This window comes from Lynx canadensis, chromosome E3 (assembly GCF_007474595.2).
Source record: "Lynx canadensis isolate LIC74 chromosome E3, mLynCan4.pri.v2, whole genome shotgun sequence".
NCBI classification, from domain to species: Eukaryota; Metazoa; Chordata; class Mammalia; order Carnivora; family Felidae; genus Lynx; species Lynx canadensis.
Window position 1 is genome coordinate 3,093,418 of NC_044318.1, and position 20,565 is coordinate 3,113,982.

Here is a 20,565-nt window from a genome sequence, read left to right on the forward strand (position 1 = left end):
GTGTTGACCAGAAAGATCGCTCAGAATGAAAGATGTGTGTAAGTAAAGGTTTTGGAATTGACTTGACCCCCATTCACAGTCCAGCCTTGTGATCTCAATTTCCATGCACATCTAACCTAGGATAGTATGCATGGGGCCTCCCAGGAAACCCAGGCGTTACTTGTGATATTCAGTAAATCTCAAACTTCTGGAAAAACTCCAGAGGTGCCACTAGAACGGCCGAGTACACGGAACACGCCTGAGCCGCTTGAGGAGCACAACTTCCTCCTCTGCCAGAGCCGGGCGTCACAGGGTTCCTTCTCTGAGGCGCACTCCCCTACCACAGGGACAGGTGAGGCGACCTGCTAGAGTCCTGTGTTCTCCACGAGTAAAGAATGCTTTGTCCCCTCTGTCCACCAGGGAGCGGGGCCCGGGGTGAGCGCAGGACTGTGAGGCAGGAGCTGACGATGGGCAAAGCCGAGGATTTGCGTGTGATGAGGTCAGCGGTGAAATGGGCACGCTCCAGCCCAGGGTCCCCGGAGTCCCCGGCTGTTCCCACACTGGCTGGAAAGGCACTCCCCTCACGAGAGAGGCCTAGAAGAGGTGGCAAGAGGAAAGGCAAGTGGGGCAAGGAGGCGGAGAGGCCCGGCTCAGCTTTGGCTCTGGCCACCCGTCCGGCTCCTTAAGCTGAGGAACCACAGCAGGTGAGTGGGAAGCAGGGCATCTGTGGGCTTTGGCCTGCTTCTCTGGGTTTGAGAAGGCTGGGTCTTCTGTATGGGAATGGTCAGCAGTCCTTGCACAAAGAATCCTGTCCGTTAGGAAATGAGGTCAGTAGTTAAGATGTTTCAGTGAGGGATGTAGGAACCGTGCCGAGAGTCCCAGTATTTCCTACACAGCGGGGAACAGCGGCTTCTTCATGGTCTTAGGAAGGGCTGAGCCAAACCAGGAGGGTCATCTACACCTGAGAGCAGATCTGTAGTCTTGAAGGTGTTACCTCGTGTACACCTACTTCAAATTAATTCTCCAGTGGGAGTGCGGTGATCAGGCCGTGTTAGTCCACGGAGGTGGGCAGTAAGGTGTCAGACGTAGGAAGTGAAAGGAAGGAAGGAAGGGAAACAGCCGATCCACGTGGGGTTGGGGGGACACAGGGAGGAGGTTGGATTAATGACAACTCGGAAGACAGGCCCGGCCGAGCTGGGTCACATCGTGGGGGTGTTGGAGTTAGGTGGTGCTGCCCACTGGTGCTGGTACTTTGGAGGTGTCTCATGAGGAGATTCTGGAAGAAACAGTGTCTGCTCCATTGACTGCTTTGTGTCTGGCTGCTACATAACCTGGTATGTTATAGGGAATCGGATGTTTCCCGAATGAATGCATAAATGAATGTATTCTCTGCTTCTTACGGTCTCCTCCAGACTATGTGGGGTGGCTGACAGGCCAGGGTCTGGAACTCTCGCACTGTCTTCCTTCCTGTGCCCGGCAGACTGGAGCATGAAACCGTTGGAGGGAGGAGGTGACCTCTACCTCTGACAATTCAAGGAGTCAGCAGTTGCCCCTGATGCCTTGGCCCCAGCACACCCTGCAGTGGGAGGAGCCTGTGAGTGAGGCCTCACTGGGCCCTCCACCATTGTTTCCATGGACCTTAACTACTTTCCTCCTTAACCAGCCCAAGTTGAGTGGGCCTCTAAAGCTCCTCTGTGAACGATCCGCCTCGGCCTGTCTCCCCCTCCCCACCATGCGTCTCTGGTCAAGTGCAACGGGTCACACCGAAGCCCATCTCTTTGCCTTCACCCAGGCTCTCGGAAGACATTTTGGTTTTTTCCTTCCAGAGCGAAGCCTGTGACTCTGGAAACTGGCCTGCGTGGCCTGTCGCAAGGGCCATGCTCGAGAACAGCGTGTGCAGGACGTGTGGGGTGCCCAGGCCAGGCTCAACTGGAGGCAGCATGACGTACATTCTTACGCGTTGCTTTCCTCATCCTTGTTCACTAAAATTAAAAATACATGTCAGCTTTTTGGCTTTGACAGAATATTCCTTCTTTCTCATGTTCAATGCCTCAGAGTCTGAATCCGTGACCGGGACCCTAGTCACCATAAGTAGACAAGGTCTTAACGCCTCATGTGCACAGGCAAGAAGCAGGACAACATGCTCGTCTTTTCCTGTGTTTTATCCATGAAATTTGACAGACGCTTCATGATCTAGGCCTGTTCAGAAGTAGTGTTTTAGGTTGGTTCCTAGTGCTCCTCACACCCCCCGTTCCTTCTCCTGTGCCCGTTTTCCGTACTGCTCTGCTGTCCGTCTCGGTGACCGTGCAAACCCTCCCAACCCAGTTCCGCTGCTTCTCTGCACGTCCTACTGCATCAAAGCAGGCGCTGCCCTTGGATCCCCCTGTGGGATCTGTAGGAGGATGAAGTTTCTGATGGCGAGAATTCAGACCAAAGGCCAACAGCGGAGAGAGAAACACCTTTATTTTCTTCAGAAACAGTGACGCGTATGAACCTGTGGAAACCGTTAACTGTACCAGACCACAAAGCAGGAACCTGGGTCGGGGCCATACATGGGAGAAATCTTAGAGGAACCCAGATGTCTCACTTGCTCTGAGATTAAGTCACTTAGAGTAGTAGTACCTGGTGGCCTGAGCCATCCCTCCAGCTCTGCCGTCTTCTCTGGGTGACTGGGATACACAGCAGTGATCGACTCGGAGGTGGACGTTCCTGCAAGCAGATGCCTACAGGTCATTATTGGGTTAGGAAACATCTAGGCGGTTAACTTTGAGATGCGCTTCCCATGAGGGAAAATTTCTCCCCTGACCTGCCCCAGGAACACTTCCCAGGCCCCTAGCCACCTATCCTCTGTTCGGAACACGGTTACCCTCGAATTCTGGCAGGACTTTGGATCCCGCAGCCCCCTTTCTTGAGAGCAGATGGAAGTCCACGGTGACACAGGACTGTGGGTCACAGGCAGACCGGGAAAGCAAGCTCGGCGTTCTCACGCCGATTGCTACTCCTGCCCGAGGTTCTTGAGGTCCACTTGTGAGTCTCCTGCTGCGCCTGGGAGCCTGGGACTGGCTAGCAGAAGCCTCCGTGAGCAGACAGAACCTCCAGGAGACCCGTCAACGTACGGAATTGGCCTGTTGGGTCTCCAGCCCTGTACCGTGTGTCCTTTCCTGGCGATGTGAGGTGTCGTCCTCGTGTGCCCCCTGATGGCAGATGGGGACACGGAGCTTAGCGAAACTTCTCTCACACAGAGCAGTTGTGAGGCTTCTCCCCGGTGTGCGTTTTCTGGTGGCCACTGGAGTGGGAGCTGCTGCCGAAGCTTCTCCCACGTTGCACACACAGGTGGGGGCTCCGCCCGGCCTGGGCTCGCCGGTGAGCACTGAGCTGGGAGCTGTTGTTGAAGCTCTTCCTATAGACGGTGCACCGGTAAGGCTTCTCCCCATTGTGGGTCCTCCGGTGGACACTGAGGCCGGACCTCTGGTTGAAGCTTTTCCCACACTGCCCACAGCGGTAGGGTGTCTCCCCCGTGTGCGTCCTTAGGTGGGCAGTGAGGTCGAAGCGCTCGCTGAAGCCTTTCCCGCATTCGCCGCACTTGTCAGGGTTTTCTCCCGTGTGGATTCTCCCATGCCAAACAAGGTAAGGACCTCGGCTAAAGCTTTTCCCGCATTCCTGACACTTAGAAGCTTTTTCCAGTTCGGGGCCTGGCTGGTGGCGACAGAGAGATCCCTGAGAGCAGGTTTCTCTGCTCAGATTTGCTCGGGCCTTCTCTCCAGTGTCTGCTGACCCCCCCGTCCTGGGACAGGGCCGTCCCCTCACGCTCATCTGGAGAACGTCTATGTGGCTCTCTCGGCATAGGCTCACCCTTCCTGTCTCTCTTGGTCTCAGGGTGGCAAAAAAGGCCATTAGACTTTCTCCAAAGGGCCTTCTTCACTTCTGCGTGCTCTGAATCTTCCCATTTTCGATTCTTGTTTTTAGTTCCATTCGTGATCTCAAGACCTAAGAGAACAGAAACATGCTGGACTCTGGAAAATGACACACAGGAATGAGGAAAGTTACAATTAAAGCACCATCAAGAAAAATACCTAAATGGAATGCGTCATAGGATTCAGTCTTCTACTAATTAATAGCCTAGTTTCATTTTCCAGTTGTAATATTTTCAAGCTCCAAACCCTGTGGTCACAGGTAAATATCCCCTAAATTCCACCTTATTTTCTCTTGTTCTGTCCCTTTTTGGATGTTTGGATACAGTGACAAAACTGAGGTAGGGAGGCCAGCTCTGTGTCACCTGCCAGTCTGTCTGCAGGTTTGATCTCAATTTTTGACAGCCTAACTAAAGGCCTCTCCGAGTTTGGCCCAAATGAGAAGAAAGCGTGTTGCGAGCACCTGGCCAGAACGTGATTTATCAGGAAAGGAGGATCATGCTGGAGAAAGACAGAAGAAGAGAGTTTGGGCTGGAGCCTGATTGGCCACCTGAGGAAGCCGATGAGAGAAGCTGCATAAGAAAAATGACACATACTCCATGAAAAAGGCTGGTGGATGCGTATTTGGGCTCTGAAGGGCAAGGAAAAAAGCATCTAATCTGAGACAGCCAGACTCCCTGGCCCATGGAAGCCCATCCATCAAGGTTGTAATCGTGCCAGCAGGAGAGGCAGCTCCCTCTTGATTCCCAGGCCAAGGACTCTGGGTGGACCTCCCTTTGGGTGTCAGAGCCAGAAAACAATGCATGGAAGGCCAGTTGAAGGACCTCATGACCTCTCTGACATCTTGAGATGAAGGGGGTTGGGGGTAAGAGTGAGCAAAATGAGAACCTCTAGAGACAACAGGGGTCAAGCACAGCTCACCTGGGCCCCGGCTGTCCCCCACACAGAGCCTGTGTCCTGGTCTCAATGACCCCTCTCTGGGGAAGGTTCCTGGGAGGCTATTCGAGAAAACAGACTGTTGGAGGGCGGCTGCCACAGAGCAGCCAGAGAGGGGGCTGTGAGTGCAGCAGCAGCAGCACTGGGAACCTGTCACAAATGCATATTCCTGGGGCCTGCCCCCATCCACTGCGTCAGAATCTCTGGGGCTGTGCCTAGACACGGCCCCCGGGTGAGTCCGAACACACTAGAGTTTGAGGACCACTGCCATCGCCAGTGGCCTCTGTGTGTGAGGCCTGTGCGTGTGAAGCTCCTTTCAGCAGATTCTTGGCATAACAGCTTTAATCAAAAAAGGGTTTCTTCATTCTAAAGCACTATGGGCACGTGATAGAAAAAAAAGGTTACTGGAGGGGGAAGCTCTGACCCTGCCACCCACAGTTACCCTAGTAGTCCTAAAACTGTCACAGTATCTCATGCCTTTTATTTTTCTCAGACCAACATAATATATTCTTTTCCAGAAATCCACCTTCAAGAATTCTAAGGAAACCGTTTGTTTTGTTGACTTATTAATGGAACTTGGGAGAACACGCAGAGGTGCATGACCCTGAGGCAGTTACCAAACTAGGGATCAAAGCAGCCCGAAGATGGGGTGAGAAGGGGGAGCAGAACCTGGCACAGGGTGAGTTTTTACCCCCTTCACACTCAGACGCCACAGCCTCGGGAACCACACACTGGAGAGCAGTGACTTTCCAAAGGATTAAAAAGAAATAAATGGTAAGATTTATACTGATATTGATTGTGCACATGTACCTCTTAGACCATTTTCTGTTTAATCAATAAAAGCTAGCCAGTGTAAACAGTGTAAAGATGGAATGTTTTCCTCTAGGATTTGGGTTCAATAATGTGGTGGCTTTTAAAAATTATCAAGCAGGGGAGCCTGGCTTGCTCAGTTGAAGAGCATGTGACTCTTGATCTTGAGGTTGTGAATTTGAAACCTATTCTGGGTGCAGAGATTACTTAAATAAATAAAAATTTTTAAATAAAATATAATCGGGGCACCTGGGTGGCTCAGTTGGTTAAGCGTCCGACTTCGGCTCAGGTCATGATCTCACAGTTCGTGAGTTCGAGCCCCGTGTTGGGCTATGTGCTGACAGCTCAGAGCCTGGAGCCTGCTTCAGATTCTGTGTCTCCCTCTCTCTTTGCCCCTTCCCTGCTCATGCTCTTTGTCTCAAAAATAAATAAGCATTAAAAAAATTTTTTTTAATAAAATATCATCACCGAGTACCCTATAATGGAAGTTTTCAATTAAACATAAAAGGCAGCAGTGGCCATGGACGGCCTCAAAACGTATACGGTGGTTCACTGTAAGACACGTACACGGCCAGCCATGTCTGCTCATGTGAGGGAGTATTAGGCAAGAAAAGGATGGAAGTGGTGATACAGACTTAAACCTGCTAAATGAGAGGGGGCAGGTGCGGAAGGTGATACCCTTTCTATGAAATCTCCACAACAGGTAAATCCATAGAGAGAATGAGAAGTAACTTCCTAATGGACAGTTTCGTGTTGGGGGCTGAAATTGTTCTGGAACTGGAGAGAGCTGGTGATCGTACAATACGGTGAACATCCCCTCGGAGAGGCGGTACCACTTCCCGGCTGCCCACAGTCATTCTCCATCACATCAGAGGGCTCGTTCCTGCAGAGCACTCATCTGGGAGTATCTTTGTTTGTTTGTCGTCTCTTTGCCCATGGCGTGTAGGCTGCAGCAGGCCATGGACCACGCCTGTCCCGTTCACTGCACAATCCCCAGTGTCTGCCATCTGGCAGGCACCTCAAAGCCACTCGTGTCTTTCAGAGCCACCTTCATTCGTTAAGTCCGCAGCGTAGGACGTGTCCTGTCTGTCCAGTGAGTGAGGAGCGTGGCGCGGAGAGGCCGCTGTGTCCTGGCAAGTGCCATCAGCTTCCGCTGTCCCTCCCCTCTGCTCGCGGTGCCCTTCGTGCCCCAGACAGGCTTCACATGGCTGCGTTATCCCTCACGTTCCTGTCCCGTCCGCATTCCTGGGAAGAGCTTGGCTCTGAAACAGCAGGGGCTGCGGGAGAGATCGAGAGAGAGAGAGAGGGAGAGAGAGAGAGAGAGACTGTCACCACAGGGAGAGGGCAAGGGGAACTGGAGCAGTATGACTTGTCACCCATAGGAGTTCCTGCCATTCACCTGTCCCAGCTCTGCCTCCACACACGTGCTACTGCTCACCCTTCTCCGTGCCGTCCCAGGTGTTGTTCATTGTCCCGACGCCATGATCCTTCGTGAACTTCCTCAGCTTCGTCCCTGATGCCTCCCCACCACACTCTCTGCCCTCTGCACATTATGTCAACACCACTCAATCCTCGGTCCTGTGAAATGCTACGCCCCCTCGCCGATCCCACTCCCACAGCCCAAGGACACGTCTGCCTCCGCACCGGGGACACCGGTATCTTCCGTTCCAGCCATGCCGTCTCCGCACCCAGTCAGCTGCTTCCTGTTGAGCACAGAGGTGCTCAGGCTACGGCCTTCCTCTGACCCACACGCCTCCTTCAGTCTGTGCCTCTCCTGGACCTCTGGTTGTGATCTCAGTTGCCTTCTTACCAAAAGTCTCCCACAACCAAAGCCACGTTCCTGTTGTGCTGTGCCTTTCACGGCTCCCTTCTCCCAAAATGTACAAGATCGTGACACCAGATCTCACACCTAGTCCTACCTGGACAAGCGCACACTGTGTGAAACTCATCGCTATCCCACACTGACCCCTTAATCCCAGCGGCAGCAGCTCTGATACAACTTTGTTTACTCCATAACCATAGCATCTGCACTCAAGGAACCTTTCGGCAAGAGAGACTGGATGTTAATTCACCAACTCTAATTTTCCTGATCTCCTGAGTGAGGGACAGTGTCCTTTCCCTGGCCTTTTGGAGAACTGTTCTGAGCTTTAACTTTTGTATTAGGGACCCTAAACATCCACTGACTGTATCAGTGTGTACACTATTTCAGCAAATGAGAAATCCTCCCCATAGACCAACCCAAGATAGCTAAGAGTTTGCGGTGGGTGGCAGGGGGCTACTGTGCATTTCTCAACACGTCTCCGGCAACGAGATTACTGTGCTCCTCACCCCACTTCGTAACTAAACTCACCAGGTTCTGAGTTGCCTGTTCTCACCTGTTGCCCAGACGCACTCTGTACATCCTCAACTACAGCCACAGCTTCCTCACCATGTTTGGCACGCTGCTCGCTCATGCGCAGCTGGGTCTCAAGAAATGATGAAGCACTAAGGTAATCATGAAGGAAAACGGTTCATGGTAGTGTGGGTGGCCAGAACAGGCAACGGATCAGCAACTTTTTAAAAGGCAGCCATAACTAAGGGAGTTAATCATTGATAACTAGTATAAATGGAGAAACAAAAAGTGAATTTATTAGCCAATAGCAGCATCATTATCTCCAGCCAGTCACCCAGCAAAACCATTCATCCCCACTACAGCACTTGTGTGGTATCTCAGAACAAACTATGTATTTGCTGTCATTGCTACCCAACTCTACTTTCATCATTTTTCAAGCAGTGCCTATCTATGCAGGGGAGTGTGACTGCAAAAGGAAAGTCTTAGGGGACTTTGGTGAGCCGCACAGCAAGGTTGAGCAACTCTGGCACCAGATTTCAAACTACGAAAATCGTTACTGGCACTCATTCACTATTCACCAGTTTGTGCCTTGTTTCGTCTAGCTTCACAGGGTCTCTTTTCCCACTTGTCTCCCCATCTTCTGCTTCCAACTCCGTACCCATGGTATGAATCAGGCCTGTCAGTTTCATGCAGGGTGTTCTGAATAATAGTAATTCACAATAGCTGCAGTTTCGTTTGTGAAGGAAAGCTTTAATTAAAAGGGAGATTGAATATACATAATTAAACAAACATACAAAGGGAGAGAGTGTAGAGAAGAACAGAGAAGTGTTCATACATCGAATCCAGTGCTCACAACATCCAACCTCCTGGCTGGGGGAGCCCTGTGCTGAACAGCCTGGTTGGGGTCCAAATGAGTGAGGGTTCTGTGCAGAGAGTCCTCCCCTCAGGTGAGACTTCAGCTAACTCTTCCCACAGGGAGATACATGCCCTACCTGTGTGTGATCTCTGGTGCGTCATAAAGTTGGCCTAAGTGCAGTCCTGAGCCAACTGGGTTTTTTTCTGTTTCTCATTCCCATCTCACAATCTTGGGAGCCTGGACATCTGTATATTTCTTTCCCGTCCCTGATCCATTCCAGGGGGCCGGCCTGGTCTGCCTTGAGGAGTTGAGGCAAGTTAATCCCTCTTGGCATCAGGAACACAAAGGCCAATACTGATCCTGAGGCCAGATATGAAGCACAAGTCAGCTAAGGCCCCCGTGACTATGTATGTGCGGCCCTGGGTAGAAATGCACAAGTCACACAAGTTCTGTAGAGAACACAGGAGCACCGCCAGCAGATGCTGCCATTTATATGCTCAGCCTTGGGCCTGATGGCGAGGATCCCAAGCAGCGCTGTCCACGGGTTCTGAAAGCCTGGCAATAATTGCTTTTGAAAAAATTAAGTCCCAACCTGACTCAGATTGCAAGGAAATGAACCTGCTTTGAAACATTCCAGTGACTTAGATGCTTTTTCTTACCGCCTGTGTTGAATCCTTTTCTCTCACACAAAAAGGATCAGAGAGCGGCTCCCGATTCCATCTGAAAGCACCACTAACATAATGGCCTGGACCTGATCTCCCATTTTCATTCCCACCTTAACCTTCCTTCCAGACGAAGTGCCCCGGAAAGAAGCTCCCTCGGAAAGCCTGCGGGGATGCTCCGGGAGTTACTTTATTCAGTGCCATCGCCCCACTCCCGTGCTAGGCACTCCGCGGCAGGTCCACGAGAACTCCTTTTCTAAGGCAAGTCTCCTCCAAATGCAGCCCAGTCACACTTAGTGAAAAGGTACTGCCGATCTTCTCACACCCCAATCTTTCCCAGCTTTCCAGGCTTTGCTCTCTCTTCCCTTTCCCTCTCTGTGTGGATGTGGCCCCACTCCCCGGGGCGGGCAGATCCCTCAAGCCTTTTCCCGTTTCTTTTACCATTTCCCCAACCACGGGTCAACTTCCACTTCTTGGAATCCCGCAGCGCTCAGCTCAGGGCTCCCTCTTCCTAGCTAGTGATGGTCAGGAAAGTGCCTCAGTCTTTCGGCCAGACTCCGTGCATCAGAGACCTGGTCCTGCGGACTCTACCGCCGGCTGCACGTCGTGCGCCTAGTAAGTAACCCGCTGCCTGGTGAAGGCTGACACTACAAGAACCCCGATGATTAGGAGACAGCGACACCTCGAAATACTGCGATCCTGAAAGGTGGGATTCACGAACTCCGAACTCTCCGTGGAACGAATGCCCATTTTACCCAGGCAACTCTGGCAGAGACTGCGGGGGAGGCCAGATGAAAAGGGGGTTCCCAGCCTCCGGGGAGCATGCCGTAGCGGACAGGCGGGAGCCAGGACCGCAGGGGCCCCAAATCCCAGCCTAGGGGCTCTGGTCGGTCACCTGTGGGGCCCCGGCCGAGCCGCGCCTCCATTTCCCGGTCAGGGACAACTATACACATGGATCCCGTTTCACAGGCTGAAACCTACCTCACGAGGACAACGTAATCGTCGTGGGGGACGCGCGGCCCAGAAAAGGGACGAGCCCTCTGGGGGCCGCCGATCGTGACCCGGACGGAAGCCCCGGGAAGGCCGGGGACCCCGCGCGCGCAGGGGCGGCCACCCTCGCCGGGAGGGCGCCCTCCCGGAGCGGCGACGCGAGGCGGCGACAGCCGCTCGCCGAGCCGCGCACAGGCCCCTCTAGGCCGCGGCGGGCCGGGACACTCGGTAGCATTAACTCTTTGCCGCCGCCAAGGCTGCACCGGGCGGAAGGCCGCCTCCTCTGCGCGAGGCCCGGGGCCGCGGCGCGGCTGCTCGGAGCCCCTCCCCCGGAAGCGCGTCACTCCGCTTCCGGCCGGAGCGCGGGGTCGAATGGGCGGCAGGCGGCGACGGGGACCTGAGGGCGTGTGCTGAGGTCTGGCCTGTGCCTCGCGGGGCCCGCCTCTGAGCGGCGCGGGGCGGAGGGCGGCGACCTGCAGGTGAGCCCGGGGCGGGGGGAGCGTGGGTCCCGGAGCTCCCGAGGGACACCGGTCGCTGCGCGCCGGGCGGGGGCGAGACAGCCATTGTCCGAGGGCGGCGGCACTTTGCGGGCCCGGCGGCGGGAGCCTGACAGCCGGGCCGTCTTGGGGAACTCCGCCGTCAGGCTCTGAAGGCCACGTCGCTGTCCCCCCTTGCGCAGACGGTGCCGGGGCCGCGCTGGGACCCCGTCGGTCACCGGGGCGGGCCTTGTGGTCGCGGGCTTTCCGGCCGGGCGTCCAGACGCGGGGCGGGCGCGCAGCCGGCTTTCCCGCCTCGGGGGCCGGCGTCACCGGGCGCCGGGCACCCGGGCGGTGCAGCCTCGGAGACGGCTGCTTCTGCGGGTGCCGAGCTTGGGCAGCGTCCTCGTGCCTGCTGAGCATGCTGGGCAGCCGGGAGCCGGCCACGGGGGAGTACCGTGGCTTCCGGGACGAATTTGGGTGCCGTTCCCGCGGGATCGCTCAGGGAAAGCGAGGCTCCCGAGACTGTGCTCAGCCTCGCCCGGAGGTCTCAGTGACCGTGGAAGAAAGGGCAGGTGGGCTGAAGGGTCACCCTCCTCACCCCCAACTCCCCTCCTCTCCTCTTTTACGACTTTGCCTTTGGATAAACATTTTGTAAGCAAAGGTCCGCCGTTACTGTTCTGGGTGAAGTAGGGAGAGATTTAAAAATGCAGGAACGAATCGCGCGCACGGTGCCCTTTGACAGTTCTTGCAAAGAGGTGCCGAAGGAGAGTGTTGAGCGTCTAGTTGCCTAATTGGGGGATGCTAAGGCTCCTTTTTCCCTAATTACTTTCCTTCTCTGGTGTCGCTTCTCTGTCCCAGGTCTCCTGCCAGTAGGCATACCGTGGAATTGAGAAGGTGGAATGTTCCACGCACTGTGGGCTTCCATCTTCACGACAGCATGAAGGGTGAGAGAGGTTGTACCCCCTTACTATAGACAGGAGACCGGGATGACACGTTAAGATTGAAGAGAAAGTCAGAATGTTCCCCGAATGGTCCCTTGGCATGGGGAAGGTGGGGTAGGAAGCACGAGAGTGAAATCTTTGGACAAGCTCCTTGCAGCCAGAAGCTGTAAGTGTTCTCACTGTCCAACCTTTCCTGAATTGTGAGCATTTTTAGGAAGGCCAAGCCCTCAGTGGACGTTTGTCTCTCAATGAGCTGTGCCTTATTTCACCTGAATAATAGGAGACAAAGGGTCTGGCGGTGGATTTTTTAAGGGGAAGGTAAGGCAGGATTTTTCTGCTCATTTTTCTCTCATTATGAGTAGGAGATAGTAAATTTCATGTGACTTTCTTAATGACATGCACATTTTTTCCGCTTTCGGTGCTTTGGGACAAAGATCATCTTAGTGATTTTTAGTCCAGTTCCTCCATAGCTTCAGTTACTGAAGATGGTGGAATTGGGGTGAAAACTAGAAAGATACAGAACAGGAAACCCCTGAGGGCAGGGATCTAAGTCTAGGAGAAAGCTTGTCGAGATACCCTGAGAACATGGAGCTGTTCCCCTGAGCTGTGCTGCCTGCAGAAGGGTGGGAGCAACTCTGTTTGAGAGTTAACAGTTGCCGCAACTTTCTTCTGTGTCTGTAATTTCCCAAGATTTCATAGTCAGTACCCTGTGGAAATTTGGTGGCCCAGTGTCTCCTTATGTGTGTCAGCTTCCATAGTATCTCATACTTCTCAACATCTGTACTGAGTTTTTTCTTTCTGCCATCAGCCCCCCGCCCACCCCCAGCAGAATAAGTTCTCTGGTAACAGATGGACATTGTTTCTTTCTAGCTTGCAGTCCAAGAGCTCGAAAAAGGGGCTTGAAAAGGAGTGCTCTTCAGACAAACTGTACATGTCCTGGGCTTCAAGATGAAGGCGGCAGACTCACAACCCATAGGCATGTTCCACAATGAATTTTGGAATCCACACCACGAACTTCAAGAATGTCAGAACTGGAATTCTCATAAAGAAATTGATCCTGCATGTGAGACGGGTAAGGCAGGACGTGATAATTACTAATTCCTGGGAAATGTGATGGGAACTTGTGCGGTCAGGACGTTGTGAGCGTTTCCTGGGTGCTCAGCCCTGTAGATCCATAAACAGACCCTTCAGCATTGACAAGTCCCACTTCCCTCCAGGTGTCAGTGGACCAGTAGTGGGTGAAGTTGGGCATTGGCCCAAGGTGCAGAAATGTCCACACCACTGAACTCTGGTGGTAACACCGTGAATTCTGTTCTTTAGAAAGCTGGAGAAAATAGGAGCCGTCCCATCCTCATAAAATACAGAATGAATTGAGATCAGAAACAGGTTATCACTTGCCCAAATATAAACACAGTTGTGTATCAGGAAAAAAATAGTGATAAAAAATGATATACTTCACACTGGATTCTCTGAGTACTTCATGTTCAAATATGTTTAACTTTCGCCTGATTGAGAACCATTTATTTCATAAGAGGAAACTAAAAAGGGTTTTTCTTTCATTAACTCACTTGTTAAAACCAGGGAGCCTGTTCTAGGTGTCGGTAGATATTGGTTCTTGTTTGCAATGAGAAGGTCAATTTAAGACACCACACATAACTTGCAAAGGTGTCCTGTCTCTGATGAAAGGATTGGTATCTTCTGTATTTTAGAAATGTGGGCAGGATGTTCATAGAAGTGAGAGAAATTTTCTCTGCCTTCTTTCCACCCACAGCTGTGCCTGCTCACCAGATCCTAGCCTTTCCTGAGCAGACATTCACCAAAGACTGGACAGTGGCACCTGAGCTCGTCTTGCCTGAGTCCCAGGTGAGCTGTGCAGTCCAACCATTGAGGGCTGCCTTTCCCCGGGCCCATGACCCACACTGCCCTGCAGGTGCTCACAGGCATGGTAGCCCTGATGTTCTCCCTCGGAAACTGGGCACCTGTTAGACTGTTGATGATCCCTTGCTTTTTTCCTTTTTGCCTCCTTACTTTAAAACAAAGAAACATGTGCTGTTAATTCGCTGAGTGCCCAGGGTCTACCATGGGCCAGATGGAAGGGCTGCTTCTCTAGTGGCAAGTACTGAGCTGAAGCCCATTGTCTTCTTCAGATCTCGTTGACATTTGAAGAAGTGGCCATGTATTTTTCCCAGGAAGAATGGGAGTTCCTGGATCCCACTCAGAAGGCCCTCTACAATGATGTAATGCGGGAAAACTATGAGACTGTCATCTCTCTAGGTAAAGAATCTCCGTTTCCCATTGGGTAGAAGTTGAGTCATCTATCACATTCTCTGCTTACTGGGAATGTACTCCTGTGAGAGGCTGTGTTCTAGTAACTGGTTGTTTCTCAACTAGATAATGTGTGGACAAGGGAGAGGTAAATCCAGATCACCCAGGGAGCTTTTTTCAAGTGCACGTGCTCATTCTTTATCCTAAAATAATTGATCCCTTTCTCCTTCCCAAATGTGCTCTTCTTTTACATTTCCCATCCCTGTACAAGGTACCATCATGCAGTATGACAGGCCCGAAAAATGTGGTCATCCTTTACTGTGGTTTTGTTGTCGTACCCTACTACTAACGCAGCACTGTCCTTTGGGCTCCACCTTGACAGTGTAGTCTGGGCGCCATCATGTTTCATCCTTGTATGACTTTAAAGTCCTGATCAATCATGAAATTTCTCTGCTGTGAACTCTAGGATGTCTTCATAAACACTCAGAATAAAACCCAAATTCCTTACTGAGGTATCCATGAGCCTACAAGATGTGGCTGCTTCATCTCCCTACCCTAATGTCCTTCCATTGCTGTCCTGCTTAGTTACCTTGTCCGGACTGATTTTGCTGTTGCTCGAACTCATCAAGCTAATCTCTACCTTTGCATTTCTTCTCCTGGCACACTGGACTCTGAGTTCTACAGTTGTTTTTTTTTTTTTTTTCTTTTTTTTATGTTTTTTTAAATTTATTTTTGAGAGTGAGAGAGAGAGTGTGAGTGGGGAGGGGCAGAGAGAGAGGGAGACACAGAATCTGAAGCAGGCTCTAGGCTCTGAGCTGTCAGCACAGAGGCCGTCGCGGGGCTCGAACCCACGAACTGTGCGATCATGACCTGTGCCGAAGTCTGATGCCCAGCCGACGAGCCACCCAGGCACTCCTGAGTTCTACAGTTTTAAATACCTCTAATTTTTGCCCTACTCAGAATATATATCACATAAAAAAAAGTGAGATTTCCTGTTAATGACTTCGTGAATACTGAAGACAGCCTATTGGGGAACCAGATTCAGGGATTAGTAGATGCTTGATTCTTGTTTACTATGAGAAGGTCACTACTAGGTATCACTTAACTTTATAAACGTATCCCACCTGTACTAAAAGGAACAATCTTTTGTATTAAAAAAATTTTTTTTTTTAGTTTATTTATTTAGAGGGACAGAGACTGTGAGTAGGGAAGGGGCAGAGAGAGAGCGAGAATCACAAGCAGGCTCTGAACCATCAGCGCAGAGCCCAGCGCAGGGCTCGAACTCACCAAACCTCTAGATCATGACCTGAGCTGAAACTGATAGTCGGAGGCTTAACTGACTGAGCCATCCAGGTGCCCGAGAATCTTTTGTCTTTTGGAAATGAGTTAAGGATGTTCACAGTAGTGAGAAATTTTCTCTGCCTTTTTTCTACCCACAGCTGTGCCTGTTCATCAGATCTTAGCCTTTTCTGAGAAGACAAACGCCAAAGACTGGACAGTTGCACCTGAGCTCGTCTTGCCTAAATCCCAGGTGAGTTGTGCAGTCCAGCCATTGAGGGCTGCCTTTCCTTGCTGCCCATGACCCACACTGCCCTGCAGGTGCTCACAGGCGTGTTAGCCCTGATATTCTCCTTGGGGACCTGGGCACCTCCTAGTCTATTGATGGTCCCTTGTCTTTTTCCTTTCTGCCTTCCCAGTATACAAAAAAAAAAAAAAAAAAGTGCTATTAATTCCTTGAGTGCCCAGGGTCTACCATGGGCCAGATGGTAGGGCTGCTTCTTTAGTGGCAAGTACTGAGCTGAAGCCCGTTGTCTTCTTTAGAGCTTGTTGACATTTGAAGAAGTGGCCATGTATTTTTCCCAGGAAGAATGGGAGTTACTGGATCCCACTCAGGAGGCCCTCTACAGTGATGTAATGCGGGAAAACTATGAGACTGTCATCTCTCTAGGTAAAGAATCTCCCTCTCCCGTTGGGTAGAAGTTGAGTAACCTATCATATTCTCTGCTTACTGGGAAGGTACTCCTGTGAGAGGCTGTGTTCTGGTAACTGGTTGTTTCTCAACTAGATAATGGGTGGACAAGGGAGAGGAAGTCCAAATCACTCGGAGGGCTTTTTGCAAGTACAAATTCCTTATCTTATGTAGATCTCTTGATTTATTTTTCTTCCTCCTACCCCGTATCTATTCTCATATTTTTCTCATCTCAGTAAAGAGCATTCACCCAGTTCCTAGAAGGAAAGAGCATACAGTCATTCTTTATGGTGATCTTATGTTGTACCCCATTTTAATGTATCCGTGTCCTTTCAACTCCACAGTGTAGCCCGAGTACAACCACATCTCATTCCCTTGTGCTCTTAGCTTCCTGGTTTAAGCTAGGAGCATGTCTAACCAGACTGACCTTGGTACTTTCTGACTGGTACGCCAGCCACCATTCTTGCCCTCCCACTCTGTGTTTTCCACACAGCAGCCAGAATCTTTTAAAAACTGATCAAATCTTGGGGCGCCTGGGTGGCGCAGTCGGTTAAGCGTCCGTCTTCAGCCAGGTCACGATCTCGCGGTCCGGGAGTTCGAGCCCCGCGTCGGGCTCTGGGCTGATGGCTCAGAGCTTGGAGCCTGTTTCCGATTCTGTGTCTCCCTCTCTCTCTGCCCCTCCCCCGTTCATGCTCTGTCTCTCTCTGTCCCAAAAATAAATAAACGTTGAAAAAAAAAATTAAAAAAAAAAAACTGATCAAATCATGACATTTCCCATGTCAGCACCTTATAATGACTTATCATCACGTTCAGAATAAAATCCAAACCTTACTGAAGTGCTTATTCAGATCCTCCAGGATCTGACCCTACTCACCTCCCTGCCCTCGTCTCCTGCCACTTGTGCCCTTGCTCAGGCCTCTTGATCCTCACTGATCTTTCTGTTTCTTGAACTTGCTACACACATTTCTACCTTCCCCTTTTCTCTGCACATTTTGTGCCACATACTAAATCTCTCCCTTTTACCTTTCTGGTCTAATATCACTTTCTCAAAGAGGCCTTCCATACGACCTCATCTCAAATAGCTTCAGAGAAGCAGAATTTTTTTTTTTTAATAAAGTTTATTTATTTTGAGAGAGAGCACACGCGTGAGTGGGAAAGGGGCAGAGAGAGAGGGAATCCCAAGCAGGCTCCACTGTGGTAGGATAGAGGCTGATGCAGGGCTTGATCTCACAAACAGTGAGATCATGATCTGAGCCAAAATCAAGAGACCGATGCTTCACCAACTGAGCCACCCAGGTGCCCCAGAGAAGCAGACTCTTAAATGCTGAGCTATTCTGCTTTAGTTTTGTTCAAAACATGTATCACGTGCTGACCGCTTTGTTTATTGCTGTTTGCTTGTCTCGTTCTCCCAATAGAAGGTAAGCTCCATGAGACCGGGGCGCTTTGACTTACTCACCACTGTATCATCAGCCCAAGGAGAGTGCCTGGCACACGACAGGCAGTCAGTACACATTGCCTGAATGACCGAGTGATGCATACTTCCCGGTTTGGCAGTGTATAATTAGAAAAGTTTCACTGAGGGATTCTGGTCTGTTTCTTCCACCTGGACAAGAACCGGTGAACTCTAAGAGTGGGAAAAAGCTTCCCTATCCGGTGCGTGGTGCTCAAGAGCTAAGTAAACACTGACTATTCCCAAGACAGGAATCACTGGTGCGTGTGATAACGCAGCCCACTGCCCTTCACCTGGCTCTGCCAGACTTGGGCCGATCCTAAAGAATTAATAGAACGAATCTGTATTCCCTGCAGCCTCTCGGGCTTGGTGCCATCTCGTTTAATATGGGGCGGTCTCGGTGGCGGGAGAGGGGCGTTGTGGATGGATTCCCATGCCCTTTCGCCTTTCCGTGGAGCCAGCTTAGGTTTATTTCCCCGTGTCCACTTGTGTACCACCCACAGATGGAGGACCATGTTAACCTGATAGCGGGTGTGAGAGTCTACCCATGTGACCCTTGGGTTAAAGCGCTGTAAACTGCCCTTTACTCTTCCTGGAGTCGTATGGAGTTGGTGGACCTTTGTCGAGTTGCCAGTCCTTGATCTCACTTTTTGCATTTCACAGCATTGTTTGTGCTCCCCAAACCTAAGGTGATCTCGTATCTAGAGCAAGGGGAAGAGCCATGGGTTCAAGGGTCCACGGAGCTCAAGGACAGTCCTGGAGAGCTGCCTACAGGTAAATACACCATGGGACAGGATGAATGCCTTGATAGCAACCTTTGCAGGGCTTAACGTTTTAAATTCTGTCTATCTGTATTTTGTACTCAATAATCATTGGATTTTCCTCTCCATTCCTGTAGTTGTTTTGCTCTGCTGTGCAGTGGGCTGACTGTTACGTTTATTCTGACAGGAATAAAGCACAAAAGTGACACTGAAAACCATCAGCCTATACGTGTTTCTGATTTAGAAATACAAGCACCAGGAGACATAGTATCAAAAAAGGCCCGAGCAAAAGTTCCCCAGAAAACAACAGGCAAAGAAAACCATGGTGATACACACAGGATGGGGAAGTGGCACCAAGAGTTTCCAGTGAACCAAACAAAGGAACTTTCAATCTGGGAAGATGAGCTGCAGAGACTTATGGATCTTCACAAGAAAGCCCGTGCAGTAGAGAAGCCTTTTACATGCCAGGAGTGTAGGAAAAACTTCAGACTTACCTCTGATCTTACTAAACACAAAAAAATTCACACTGAAGTGAAGCCGTATAAATGTCAGCATTGTGGTAAGAGCTTTAGAGGGAAATCAGATCTTAATAAGCACGTAACAATACACCAAGGAATAAAACCATACAAATGTTCCTGGTGTGGGAAAAGCTTCAGTCAAAATTCAAATCTCCGTACACACCAAAGAACTCACACTGGAGAGAAACCCTTTATGTGTTATGTATGTGGAAAGAAATTCAGTCAGAATTCTCACCTTACTAAACACCGGAGAACCCACATGTAGCATCAGCATGAGAAGCTAGCAGGCAGTCAAGCCTTATTACACACCAGAAACACCACCACTGAATGGACGCTTCTGCTTCTTCCAAAAAGAGGAAATTCACCAAGTACGGCCGAACCCTGATGTTTATGAAAAAATACAAAATTATGAAGCATGAATAATTCTACATCAATGGAAAATTTGGTGATATAAACATGTTTCTCAGAAAAGAATGAAGGTTGACTCTGCAGGGGATGCGTTAATTTTGTACTAGTTAACGTTTTTACGTGTAAATCTTCAGGGAATTCCTTGCAAGAAAGATGTTCAAAGAACATTCTGCGTAAGGAATATACTATTTTGTGATTGTACCTGGCAGCAAATTCACCTTCAAATAGCAAATACATCTCTGAATTAATCAGTCTTCTGTGATCATCGTGTTGTTGGTTTTGCATTGATTTTCCAGTGACTTTGAAACACATACAATAGAAACATCTGTAGCATGGTCTTCCAAAAGAAAAAGCAATAACCAGCCTGTTTAATTGTGTACCATTGCCTTCAAGGTAGTAGGCTTACCAATTTCAAGAGTCCCATGGGGGCAAAAATGAGTTCTATTGTTGAATTATCCAAGAACTACACTGGATTTTCTTCCTCTCCCTTGTCATTGGACCCTATTCCTAGAGTTGGACATCATTTGAATTCCCTTTTTCTTTTTTTTTAAGTTTATTTATTTTGAGAGAGTGAGAGACCATGTGAGTGGAGAGGGGCAGAGAGGGAGAGAGAGAGAATCCCAAGTAGGCTTTGCACTGTTAGTGCAGAGCCTGATGCGGGGCTTGAACTCAAAAGCCGTGAGAGCATGACCTGAGCTCAAGTCAAGAGTCAGATGCTTAACCCACTGAGCCAGCTGGGTGCCCCTGAATTCCTTCTTAAATATTTTAGCACCTTAGCTCTTAAATCCTTTTAGCCCCATTTTTATTGTGATGAAATGCTATTTATTTCACCAGTAGGGAATCTGTCAGAAGAAGGACCAGTGCACTAATTTATACCTCTCATTTGTAGTGGTTGATAAAGGACCCAATATCAATAAGATTGTATGGAAACGGGTTGGAATTTTTAGACATGTTATATATTCCATGTAAAGAAGAGTTGTCTGCAATAAAAGAAACTATAGACCTTTCCCTCTGATGATGTCAACCATGAATATTAAAACTTTCTTGGGGCTTAAAGGGAAATTTATGGGAGTTCAGGATCAACTCAGGTTTTTACTTCTTAATTTGCCTTTTGGTTTTAAAACAGAGGGTTAGGTTTAGGAAGGAGTGTGTGCTGCAGGCAGGAAGCGGTTCACTGGGTGTGGCTGAAGATTGGTTTCCCAAGAGGAAATTTCGGGAACTGCTGAGTGGTGGGTAAGGTTGGCTGAATCCACATCCATGTTGATTGTCTTACACTGTAAACTTTTATCAGTCAGACA

The 20,565-nt window shown here is 50.1% G+C and overlaps 1 protein-coding gene and 1 long non-coding RNA gene across 2 annotated transcripts in view; one reads left to right on the top strand and one right to left on the bottom strand.

Annotated features, from left to right (window-relative positions):
• Positions 1-19,521, top strand: part of LOC115503992 (zinc finger protein 75D-like) — a 46,045-nt gene extending 26,524 nt beyond the window's left edge. The window contains 6 exon segments of the mRNA XM_030300586.1: positions 13,668-13,759; positions 14,044-14,170; positions 15,601-15,692; positions 15,983-16,109; positions 18,244-18,354; positions 18,529-19,521. Coding sequence (XP_030156446.1) covers positions 13,668-13,759; positions 14,044-14,170; positions 15,601-15,692; positions 15,983-16,109; positions 18,244-18,354; positions 18,529-19,124 — 1,145 coding nt within the window. The 3' untranslated portion in view covers positions 19,125-19,521.
• LOC115504004 lies at positions 6,072-10,770 on the bottom strand. The gene is made up of 2 exons (XR_003965548.1): positions 10,468-10,770; positions 6,072-6,913 (listed from the first exon to the last, which is right to left on the bottom strand). It is a non-coding gene; the product is annotated as an uncharacterized LOC115504004 (long non-coding RNA).
• Positions 19,522-20,565: the final 1,044 nt, after the last annotated feature.